At 46.1% G+C, this 12,446-nt stretch overlaps 1 protein-coding gene and 1 long non-coding RNA gene across 2 annotated transcripts; one reads left to right on the forward strand and one right to left on the reverse strand.

The window, feature by feature from the left end:
* Positions 1–1,253: 1,253 nt before the first annotated feature.
* On the reverse strand, positions 1,254–4,594 carry LOC135275268 (uncharacterized). Its single transcript, XR_010342914.1, has 3 exons — positions 3,842–4,594; positions 2,349–2,468; positions 1,254–1,391 (listed from the first exon to the last, which is right to left on the reverse strand). It is a non-coding gene; the product is annotated as an uncharacterized LOC135275268 (long non-coding RNA).
* A 6,122-nt stretch (positions 4,595–10,716) lies between these two features.
* LOC105726443 (DNA polymerase epsilon catalytic subunit A-like) lies at positions 10,717–11,670 on the forward strand. The gene is made up of 3 exons (XM_064376789.1): positions 10,717–10,923; positions 11,088–11,217; positions 11,531–11,670. Exons 1-3 carry the CDS (start codon positions 10,717–10,719, stop codon positions 11,584–11,586), a joined length of 393 nt encoding a protein of 130 aa, XP_064232859.1. The 3' UTR covers positions 11,587–11,670.
* Positions 11,671–12,446: the final 776 nt, after the last annotated feature.

Genomic DNA, 12,446 nt, shown 5'->3' on the forward strand with positions numbered 1-12,446 from the left:
GTTGCTTCATGGAGCATGTGTCCTCACAAGTAAAGTGTCAACTTGGCAACACACAGCTCTTTGAAGCATACTACAAAATCTTAAATGGAATCCTTTAATATTGCATTGCATTCAAGACTATCTTCCTCTACATATCTACAAAAACAATCATATATTCCCACATATGCTTTAAAAATCTCAGGCCTAAAAGCAAGACATGGATACTCTTTTCTTCAGCAAAAGTAGCACAACATTGTAAAAGAAAATGTAAGTTGCATGCCAGTCAGGTGTGGGTGGTGTTCATGTTTCAAAAGCTAACACTGGCATGACTGACTCAAGATAAATTAAAAGTTGGACCCAGATAAGATAAAAGTTGGACCCAGATAAATTAAAAAGGGGAAGATGAAAAATACATAAAATAGGCTGGCACAGTGGCTCATGCCTGTAATCCCAGCACTTTGGGAGGCCAAGGAAGGTGTATCACAAGGTCAGGATTTTGAGGCCAGCCTGGCCCATATGGAGACTGAGGCAGGAGAATTGCTTGAACCCAGGAGGCAGAGGTTGAAGTGAGCCAAGATCATGCGACTACACTCCAGCCGAGGCAACAAGAGTGAAAACTCTGTCTCACAGAGAAAAAACATTCCTTTGGGAAGTCCTTCTACATAAAGATCTTCAACATGAGACTGGAGAAAAGGGGTATAGGATCATCAACAGACCATTGGCTTTTACTGTTTGAGCTATCAGGACAAAAAGAAAAAGGGAGATCATTTAAACACAATCTGCATTGCTCCTTAACTTTTTATTTTTCAGATGGAGTCTCGCTCTGTCGCCAGGCTGAAGTGAAGCAGCACAATCTCAGCTCACTGCAACCTCTGTGTCCCGGGTTCAAGTGATTCTCCTGCCTAAGCCTCCTGAGTAGCTGGGACTACATGTGCCCGCCACCATGCTCAGCTAATTTTTATACTTTTAGTAGAGACGGAATTTCACCATGTTTGCCAGGATGGTCTCGATCTCCTGACCTCGTGATCCACCCACCTTGGCCTCCCAAAGTGCTGGGATTACAGGCATGAGCCACTGAGCCAGGCATTGCTCTTTAACTTTTATAATTTCATCTTTACTTCTGTTATTGTAATTCAGTCCAAAGAAAAACAGTGTGACAGGCGTTTTCAGCCCATTACCGGCATATGGAAAAAAAAAAAAAAAAAAAAAAAAAAGAAAAACAGTGTGAGGAAAATAAAAATAACACCAAAAATGCTAATATTCTGTTCATCAAAGTTCGCAGTGAAATATCCCACTACAGCCAGGCAGGGTGACTTACCCCTGTAATCCTAGCACTTGGGAGGCCAAGGCAGGTGAATCGCCTGAGGTCAGGAATTGGAGACCAGGCTGGCCAACATGGCAAAACCACATCTCTATGAAAAATACAAAAATTAGCCAGTTGTGGTGGTGAGTGCTTGTAATCTTAGCTACTTGGGAAGCTGAGATAGGAGAATCACCTAAACCCAGGAGGCAGAGGTTGCAGTGAGCTAAGATCACCCCATTGCACTCTAGCATGGGTGACAAGAGCAAAACTCCAGCTCAAAAAGAAAAGAAAAGAAAAAAGAAAAGAAAAGATAGGTAGATCCCATTACATTAAGGCAATGTAGATACAGCCAGACTTTCTACAGAAATCTGAACCACATTATAAAGCGAGAAAAATATACCAGCTAATATTATTTAATACATACAGTACTAAATGGAAGAGGTAATATTTTCAAAACAGAAACATCAGTGTAACCTTATTGGACTTATAAAAATAATTTTTTTAATAACGGAAACAGAAGATTCCCTGAACTGCAACTTTTAAGCCAGCATTTATTTACTCAAGATTCAACTAATATAACAGCTATAAAAAGTCAAGAGCTGGGCTGGGCATGGTGGCTCATGCCTGTAATCCCAACATTTTGGGAAGCTGAGGCAGGCAAATCACCTGAGGTAGACCATTCCAGACTAGCCTGACCAACATGAAAAAAACCCATCTCTAATAAAATATAAAATTAACTGTGGCATATGCCTGTAATCCCAGCTACTCTGGAGGCTGAGGCAGAAGAATAGCTTGAACCCGGGAAGCAGAGGTTGCAGTGAGTCGAGATTGAGCTATTGCCCTACAGCCTGGGCAACAGGAGCAAAACTCCATCTGAAAAAAAAAAAAAAAAAAAAAAGTCAAGAGCTACCCAAGAGGGGGTGGCTCACACCTGTAACCCCAGCACTGTGGTAGGCCAAGGTGGCTGGATCACCTGAGGTCAGGAGTCTGAGACCAGCCTGGCCAACACGGTGAAACCCCATCTCTACTAAAAATAAAAAAATTAGTCAGGCATGGTTGCACTCACCTGTAGTCCTAGCTACTAGGGAGGCTGAGGCAAGAGGATCGATTCAACCTGAGAAGTGGAAGTTTCGGTCAGCTGAGATCACACCACTGCACTCCAGCCTGAGTGAAAGAGCAAGACTCTCTTTCAAAGAAAAAAAAAAAGAAAGTCAAGAGCATGGGGAGTATTAAAATCAAACATAACCAACAGTCTCCCATCAAAACAGCTCCATTTTTTTGCTATCATTATGTGTTAAGGTCTATCTGCTAAACACTGATATTTGTACTAATGTTTCAAGTGCACTATACAGCACATTAGTGCTTAGATTTAATATCCTTTGCTGTACACTAAACTTGAATATCATACTTTCATATTACAAAAAAATAACTTTCCCTAAGGCAATTACCATTAATATTGCTTTAAAATTATAAAATGTGAAGATTGTTTTTATAATTTCACTTTTTATAATTTCACAACAGATGAACATTGTTGTCTTTAAACAAAATAATCTAATAAACCACCATCACAACAAAAGCCCCACAACATAATCAGTTTCAACTCATAAAAGCACTGACATTTATAAAAATTGTCAGTCAATTTATAAAACAGTGAATTCATAAAACTTGAATAGCAAATGATTTTTACTCAGAATAGTACTAAATTAACAATATCATAAAAACATAGGCCAGGTGTAGTGGCTCACACCTGAAATTCCAGCACTTTGGGAGGCCAAGCCAGGTGGATCACTTGAGGTCAGGAGTTCAAAACCACTCTGGCCAACATGGTGAAACCCTGTCTCTACTAAAAATACACAAGTTAGCTGAGCATGGTGGTGCACGCCTATAATCCCCGCTACTTGGGAGGCTGAGGCAGAAGAATTGCTTGAAACCATGAGGCAGAGGTTGCAGTGAGCCAAGATCTCATGCCACTGCAGTCCAGTTTGTGCAACAGAGCAAGATTCTGTCTCAAAAAATAAATAAATAAGTAAATAAAAACATAAGGAAGATGCATTTATTGTGTATTTATATACCTGGTATTATGTGAAGCACTGTAGCATGTTATCAAATCTTCGAGATAGATCTTCAGTTCTCACAACCACAAAAGAGCATACTAAGGCTCAGACAGGATAAGAGACTTGGCCAAGCTGACCTCATGATCTGCCCGCCTTGGCCTCCCAAAGTGCTGGGATTACAGGCATGAGCCACCATGCCCGACCTAATACCAAATTTAACAAAGCAGAGAAAGAGAAACAGTTAAAAAGAAAAACAATATTAATTAAATCCCCAAGATCCAGGGCTTTGCAATAAATATGTAAATAAATCCCCAATATCCATGCTGAAAGTTTAAAAGAAATGCTAACCGATAATTTAAGAGATACAACTTTTCCTTAGCTTTGCAATAATCTAGAAACAAAGAATGTTTCTAATATTTAGACAGACACTACAAGATGAACAGTGACTCCACTGTGTAAACACTCATGAACAAAGTATTACAGGACTTTTCCAGTTTAGACATACCGTATTTTCTTTCAGATAATTCTTCAATGTGTTTACATAGATCAGTGACACGATCATTCCATTTCTCTGAAAATTGAGCAAAGGTTGATTGTCAATAATATGTCCCTATATCAGAGCAACATTAACATATGATGACTTATTTCCTATATTTTACATCTCAACAGTCCGTATCATTTTACTGCTTTTGAAAAAATTTTTCCCTTTTTTGGTGGTTCTTATAATTAGTTTAATTGGACACTGTAAGAGAAGTTTTAAAGTCTAGTACCTCTTTTTATCCTTTTAATTTCTGAAAAGGAGGAGGGCAGAAAAGATCAATCAAATTAAATAAGACAACAAGGAGGCCACAATGAGAATGTCTCCAAGGGTCTTTTAGCAAACTTCCTAAAACGTGTCTCAGCTGTGTGGAAATAAGACTTTACAGCAGCCAGCGAGGTCATGCAGGCCTGTAATCCTAGCACTTAGGGAGCAGAGTTAAGTGGATCGCTTTGAGCTGAGGGCAACATAGCAGAAACTTCTGTCCCCTCCCCCACCTTCCACTACCCCCTCCATTTCCCCATCTCCTCCAAAAATACAAAACTTAGCCAGACATGGTGGCAGGCACCTGTAGTCCCAGCTACTCAAGAGGTTGAGGTAGAAGAATCACTTGAACCCAGGAGACAAATGTTGCAGGGAACGGAGACTGCAGCCAGCCTGTGCAAAAGAGCAAGACTCCATCTCAAAAAAGAAAGAAACAAGTTTAAGAGGAACCCCAAAGCAAAAATCCCAACCCTTTTTCTCCCAATCACTGAAACACCAGGAAGGTGTAATAGTTTTGCAGCATACCTGTAATTGGCTGACAGTGACCCCCCAAGATGCTCATAACCTAATCCCAGGAACCAGTGAACATGACCTCATATGGTAAAAGGGACTTTGCAGATATAATGAAGTTAAGGATTTTTGGCAAGGAAGATTATTCTGGCTTGTCACAGTGGGGTTGATGTACTCACTCAGATCCTTATCAGAGCAGAGCAGCTGATGGAGAGTGATGGGAAGTGTAGTGATGGAAGCAGGAACCTCCAGTCATTCAAGAAGGGCAGCACAGCTGGGAGTGCAGGATGCCTCCAGGGCCAGGAAACTCATTCTCCTACAGAGCCTCAGAAGGTACCTGCCCTGCTCCCACCTTGAGTCAGTGGGACTGACTTTAGAATTCTGGCCTTCAGAACTGTAAGGGAATACATCTGTGTTGCTTTTTTTTTTTTTTTTTTTTTTTTTTGAGACAGAGTTACACTCTTTTTACCCAGGCTGGAATGCGATGGCACGATCTCGGCTCACTGCAACCTCCGCCTTCCAGGTTGAAGCCATTCTCCTGCCTCAGCCTCCTGAGTAGCTGGGATTACAGCCATGCACTACCACGCTCAGCTATTTTTGTATTTTTAGTAGAGATGGAGTTTCTCCATGTTGGTCAGGCTGGTCTCGAACTCCCAACCTCAGGTGATCCGCCCACCTCACCCTCCCAAAGTGCTGGATTACAGGCGTGAGCCACCACGCCCAGCTACGTCTATGTTGTTTTAAGCCCTAATTGTGTGGTAATTTGTTGTAGCAGAAACAGGAAACTAGTATCGTAGTGAAGCCTCAAAACCCACCTGAAGGGGCTGGGTGCAGTGGTTCATGCCTGTAATCCCAGCATTTTGGGAGGTCAAAGTGGGTAGATCACTTGAGGTCAGAAGTTCGAGACCAGCCTCGTCAACATGGTGAAACCCCGTCTCTGCAAAAAAAACTAGCTGGTGTGGTGGCACATGCCTGTAATCTCAGCTACTTAGGAGGCTAAGACATGGGAACTGTTTGAACCTGAAGAGGGGGAGGTGGAGGTTGTAGTGAGCCAAAGTTGTGCCACTGCACTCCAGCCTGAGAGAGCCAGAGTCCATTTCAAAACAAACAACCCCACCTGAAGAAAGTTTCCAGTTCTGTCAGCAGTCCCCCACCCAACTCCCAGAAGTAGACATTTCTTCTTCAGGGTTTTTTTTTTTTTGAGATGGAGTCTCACTCTGTTGCCCAAGCTAGAGTGCAGTGGCGTGATCTTGGCTCCCTGCAACCTCTGCCTGCCTGGATCAAGCCATTCTCCTGTCTCAGCCTCCTGAGTAGCTGGGATTAGAGGCAAGTGCCACCACACCTGGCTAATTTTTGTGTTTTTAGTAGAGACGCGGTTTTGCCACGTTGCCCAGGCTCTACTCAAACTCCTGGCCTCAAGTGATCTACCTGTCTCAGCTTCCCAAAGTGCTGGGATTACAGGTGTGAGCCATGGCACTCAGCACTCACCAAGGCCTTTGATAGCATGCTTTTCCAGGTGATCAGTCCTTGTCTGGTCTGGCTCTGCCACACTCTCCACCACACCAAGGTGGAAGGAATCCTTAGCTACTTTTCAGAAGAGGAGAGTGTGTACTTTAATCCCAGCTCGGTATGGCTCAGGTCTGCATTTAAATCATGGAACCTGGCTGTTCCCCAGGCCCTGGAGAAAAAAAGGGTCTCTCTGTGGGTATGATACAGGATGAGCCAAGATCATGCCACTGCACTCCAGCCTGGGCTACAACAGCGAGACTCCATCTCAAAAAAACAAAAACAAAACAAAACAAAAAAAAACAGACTCCATCTAAAAGAAAAACAAAGACAAAACAAAAACAAATGTGGCATGGCAAAGAAAATAATTACTGTGTTCAAGACAGTTTCACAGAAAATAAAAGACAATACAATAAGCTGTCTTCTTAGATTAGTATAATTGTTATTCTTATTTTACAGTTAAAAAAATGAGCTCAGGGCAAGTGTGGTGGCTCACACCTGTAATCACAGCATTTTGGGAGGCTAAGGCAGGTGGATCATGAGGTCAAGAGATCGAGACGATCCTTGCTAAAATGGTGAAACCCCATCTCTACTAAAAATACAAAAATTAGCTGGATGTGGTGGCACGTGCCTGTAGTCCAAGCTACTCAGGAGGCTGAGGCAGGAGAATTGCTTGAACCCAAGAGGTGGAGGTTGCAGTGATCCAAGATGACACCACTGCAAAAGAGCAAGACCCTGTCTCTAAAAAATAAAAAATAAATAAAATAAGTAAAAGAGAAACAGGCTCAGAGAATGTTATTTGATTGGACTATGTTGCATCTCTGGACAGTGAAGCTGAGATCAGACTTCATGTGTAACTCCCCTAGCCTACCAGGGTGCCTCTCATAAAGGGAAGATATATAAATTTGGCCTAATATACAAAGATGCTGGAACAGTCAATTCTACGTACAGTACTTCCATGTTCATCAAGGGAAACCTTAAGGGAAGGTGAAATGCTTCTAGAAGGGCCTGGATACCAGTGCCCTTCCTTGTTGCCTTTGTGCTCTTCCTCCAAGGGTAACAGTGACCTGAAATTACTGACTGTTCCAATCAATGGGAGAAAATGGTACCAAGGTCACCAACATCAGCCAAATTCACTTGAGGACCTATCGGTGTGCTTTGACAGACAAAACTGCTTTTGTAAAGAACACTGTATTTCAGAAAAACAGAATCACATTAACAACTAATAACACTGCAAAACGCTGATGTGTTGAATGCTACCTTAGAAAAATACACTCAAATGTAGGAAAAAATTCTGATAGAAAACTACATATCAATTATCCAGCTAGCTATCTAGAGACATGGTCTCATTCTTTTGCTCAGGATGGAGAGCAGTGGGATGATCCTAACTCACTGCAGACCTGCTCCTGGCCTCAGGTGATTCCCCTGCCTCAGCATCCTAAGTGGCTGGGGCCACAGGTGGACACAGTTACACCTGTCTTTTTTTCACTACATTGCCCAGGCTGGTCTCAAACTCTGGAGTCTCGCTCTGTCACCCAGGCTAGGGTTCAGTGATGTGATCTTGACTAACTGCAACCTCTGCCTCCTGGGTTCAAACAATTCTCCCAGCTCATCCTCCCGAGTAGCTGGGACTACAGGCATGTGCTACCACATGTGGCTAATATTTGTAAAAACTGGGTTTCATCTTGTTGGCTACACTGATCTCGAACTCCTGACCTCAGGTGATCCACCTGCCTTGGCCTCCCAAAGTGCTGGAATTACAGGTGTGAGCCACCAAGCCGAGCCACGGACTTTGTAATTAAATAGCCTAACCCAAGTGGGGCGCCGTGGCTCACACCTTGAATCCCAACAACTCTGAAGGCCAAAGTGAGAAGATGGCTTGTACTCAGGAGTTCGAGACCGGCCTGGGCAACATGGGGGCAAGACTCCCCTCACCCCATCTCTACAAAAAAATACAAAATATTAGGTCAGGCATGCACTGTGCCTGGCTAATTTTTGTATCTTTTGTAGAGACGGAGTTTTGTCATGTTGCTCAGGCAGGTCTCACACTCCTGATTCCAAGCCATCCTCCTGCCTCGGGCTCCCAAAGTGCTGGGATTACAGGGCCCAGGCAGCCTCAATTTTTCTTTAAGCAGTCCCCCAATGTCGCACGCTTGAACAGTTTTTTTTTTAGTTTTTAAGACAGGGTTTACCTCAGTCTCGCAGGCTGGAGTGCTGTGGTAGGATCACAGCTCATTGCAGCCTTGAACCTTGGGGTTCAAGTAGCTGGGAGGCTGAGGTGGGACTACAGAAATGGGGTCACACCACTTTGCCAGGCTGCCCTTGAACTCCTGGCCTGAAGGAAACTTCCCACCTCCCCAGCGTCCGGACACACTTTTTCTATTTTTGACCCACATAAACACTATGCTGGGTCGGAGTTTGTTACCTACCCTTCTCCAGCCAGCAGCACACAGGACGCAGCGGGAGGTGGAGGTTACCAGGCTCCGCTCTGCGGAGAAGACAACCCAGCTACTAGAGGACACACCTCCGCGTGAAGTCGCCTCTGTGACGTCGCAGCTCCCGGCAAGGGAGGGGGTGTGTCCGAGTTCCCCCGCGAGGGAGGGGGTGTGTCCGAGCTCCCCGTGAGGGAAGGGGGTGTGTCCGAGCTCCCTACGAGGGAAGGGGGTGTGTCCGAGCTTCCCACGAGGGAGGGGGGTGTGTCCGAGGTCCCGGAGAGGGAGGAGGTGTGTCCGAGGTCCCGGAGAGGGAGGGGGTGCGTCCGAGGGGATGCGTCCTCATCTCTACCCAAAAAAAAAAAAAAAACTACACAACAAAATTAGGTATGGTTGTGCATGCCTGTAGTCCCAGCTACTTGGGAGGCTGAGGTGGGAGGATTACTTGAGCCTGGAAGTTGTGGCTGCAATGAGCCAAGATGATGCCACTGCACTTCAGCCTGGGTGACAGGGGGAGATCTCCATATCTTTAAAAAAAATGGCTGGGCGCAGTGGCTCACACCTGTAATCCCAGCACTTTGGGAGGCCAAGATGGGTGGATCACTTGAGGTCAGGAGTTCAAGACCAACCTGGCCAACATGGTGAAACCCCATCTCTACTAAAAATACCACAAAAAATTAGCTGGGCTTGGTGGCAGGCACTTGTAATCCTAGCCTCTCAGGAGGCTGAGGCAGGAGAATTGCTTGAACCTGGGAGGCGGAGGTTGCAGTGAGAGGAGATCCTGCCATTACACTCCAGGCTGGGCAACAGAGTGAGACTCTGTCTCAAAAATAAAAATAAAAATAGGCAGGGTGTGGTGGCTCACCCTTGTAATCCCAGCACTTTGGGAGGCTGAGGTGGGTGGATCACAAGGTCAGGAGATTGAGACCATCCTGGCTAACATGGTGAAACTCCATCTCTACTCAAAATGCAAAAATTAGCCAGGTGTGGTGGCATGTGCCTGTAGTCTCAGCTACTTGGGAGGCTTAGGCAGGAGAATACCCTGAACCCAGGAGGTGAAGGTTGCAGTGAGCTGAGATTGCACCACTGCACTCCAGCTTGGGCGACAGAGTGAGACTCCATCTCAAAAAAAATAAAAAAATAAAAATAAAAAAGGGAACCAGTTGTATACTCAGGTGTGTACTGCATGTTACTATTTTGGTTAGGTTAAAGCTTACAGCTGTGGCATGTGTCTGTCGACATGTGGTAAAAATCTAAAGATGTGTCAGGGATGAGGGTGTAGGTGCAGATAGAATTATTTGCAATATTTTCTTTCTTATAAAAAGAGCGTTCTGGAGCAAACATGAGAAAATGCCAACATTTACTTATTTGTAGTCTTCAGGGACATTTATTTTTTGGTTTGATCTTTTCATTTTTATTGTTTTTGAAACAGGGTCTCACTCTGTCACCCAGCCTCGAATGCAGTGGTGTAACCTCGGCTCACTCCAACCTCCACCTCCTGGGCTCAAGTGATCCTCCCACCTCAGTCTCCCAAGTAGCTGGGACCACAGGCACACACTACCACACCCGGCTAATTTTTCTATTTTTGTAGAGAAGGGGTTTCACCATGTTGGCCAGGCTAGTCTCAAACTCCTGGGCTCAAGTGCTCCTCCCACCTCGGCCTCTCAAAGTGCTGGGATTACAGGCATGAGTCACCACAAATAAAAATTAAATAAACTTGTGTAAATGAACTTCCCATTTCAGGTGATATATTAGATTTTCAGAAGTAGAATTTATGGGGATGAGGTCCTGAGATTTTTGTTTTTATGAGGCAACGTCTCACTCTTGCCCGGGCTGGAGTGCAGTGGTGTGATCATAGCTCACCGTAGCCTCCAGCTCCTGGGTTCAAGTGATCCTCCTGTCTCAGCTTCCCAAGTAGCTGGGACTACAGGCACGCTACCACACCTGGCTAATTTGTAATATATTTTGTAGAGGTAGGGTCTTGCTATTTTACCCAGGCTGGTCCCAAATTCCTGGCCCCAAGCAATTCTCCTGCCTTGGCCTCCCAAAGTGCTTGGATGAGGTGTGGGCCACCGTGCCCAGCCCCAAGATCCTGAGACTTAAGGCTTCATTGGGTCTTTCCAGGTCATGATGGCCCAGGCCCCGGGAGACAGTCCGAGGCCAAGTGCTCCTGACATGGAGGACTTCGGCCTGGTGAAGCCACCTCACCCACCAGCCCATGTTGCTGTGAAGAGGAAGCGAGTCCTTTGGGAGAGCCAAGAGGAATCCCAGGACCTCATGCCAACTGTGCCCTGGCAGGAGATCTTGGGGCAGCCTCCTACCCTGGGAACTACCCAGGTAAGGTGCACAGCTGTGACACAATCTGTCTCTGAGGGCTCTGCTGCACAGCCCAGGGAGCCCGAGACATGTCCTGACCCCTAGGGAGGCTGCTTTTGAGAAAGTTGCTGCAGGCATTTGTGTCTCACCACTTGCACGTTGGCTGTGCTCACCGTCTGTCCCAGGAAGAGTGGCTTGTCTGGCTCCAGCTCAACAAGAAGAAGTGGCAGCTGCAGGCCCGGCAGCACCTTGCCCGCAGGAAGACGCAGCGTCTGGAGTCAGCAGAGGGCGTCCTGAGGCCTGGGGCCATCCAAGGTGGGCCTGCCACTGGGCTGGGGAGCTTCTTGCAAAGAACTGCCTGTAGCATCCTGGACCTTCCATGGCAGATTGTGCAGGTGTAGACCTTGATTCAAGGGGGAGGACAGTGGTTCTGCTGAACCCCAGGGATGGGGTGTCCAGCTGGGCCCTGGGGTCCTGGATGGGAGGGTTAGAGCGGGCCTGGAGTTTCCTGCCCATCGTAGGGAGGCCTAAGGCCCTGTGCTGGGGGCTGGAAGCTACCTGGGAGGTGGCCCTGTCTGTGTGTTCCGGTGTGTCTTGTGATGTGCTATCTGTCCACCTGGCCTTTCAGATCAGCGAGACCAGCCAACCCGGCCTGTTCAGGCTGTGGGCACTCATTGGCAGTGACTTGCACTGCATCAGGCTGAGCATCCCCCGTGTGTTCTACGTGAACCAGCGAGTTGCCAAAGCAGAGGAGGGTGCCTCGTATCGCAAGGTAGGGAGGCAGCTGGTGCTGGCCTCTGCAGTCATCTGCCTGGGCAGCTTCTGAGGTGGTGTTCCATGATCTAGTGTGGCCTTGTGCCTCCATCTCCTCAGTACTTCATTGGGATGTTGTAGGAGTTCCTCAAAACAACGTGTGTGAGCACTGAGTGCAGAGCCTGGGGCAGGGCGAGTGCTGGGGATGGAGCTGCTGGGGTCCTTGTCATGAACAGCTTGTCTGCCTGCAAGGTCCATGAATGGCATTGATTAGAGGTCGTGAACTCTGTCCCCACAGGCTCTTTGATTAACAGCTTTATTGGGATGTAAAGTTACGTGCCGTCCAACTCACCCATGTAAAGTGCACAATTCAGTGGTTTTTAATGGCATGACTATTGCCAGTCAATTTTGACATTTTCTTTTTTTTTTTAAATTTTACTGTAATTCCCCGGATCCATGTGCAGAACGTGCAGGCTTGTTACATAGGTAAACATGTGCCGTGGTGGTTTGCTATTGACCCTGTCACCTAGGTATTAGGCCCTACGTACATTAGCTATTTGTCCTGATGCTCTCCCTCCCCTCTCCCCACATTTTGACATGTTTATCAACCCAAAAAGAAATCTTGCATCACTTAGCCGCCACCATCCTCCTACAATCCTCAGTAGCCATTGATCCACTTCCTGTCACCATGGGTTTGCCTGTTTAGGCATTAGATATAACTGGAACCCTACGGTATATAGTTCCTTGTGCTGGCTCCTTCCACATGCCGAAAGTCTTCCAGGGTTTTCATG

The sequence above is a fragment of the Aotus nancymaae genome, unplaced genomic scaffold (assembly GCF_030222135.1).
Source record: "Aotus nancymaae isolate 86718 unplaced genomic scaffold, 86718_ANA_hifiasm-v0.15.2.pri h1tg000016l, whole genome shotgun sequence".
NCBI lineage: Eukaryota > Metazoa > Chordata > Mammalia > Primates > Aotidae > Aotus > Aotus nancymaae.

Bases quoted from the DNA above. Each gene is read 5' to 3' on its own strand.
- LOC105726443 (XM_064376789.1), top strand. From the start codon at position 10,717: ATGGCCCAGGCCCCGGGAGACAGTCCGAGGCCAAGTGCTCCTGACATG. The intron at 10,924-11,087 runs GTAAGGTGCACA...CGTCTGTCCCAG, and splicing joins CTACCCTGGGAACTACCCAG to GAAGAGTGGCTTGTCTGGCT. The intron at 11,218-11,530 runs GTGGGCCTGCCA...CTGGCCTTTCAG, and splicing joins GAGGCCTGGGGCCATCCAAG to ATCAGCGAGACCAGCCAACC.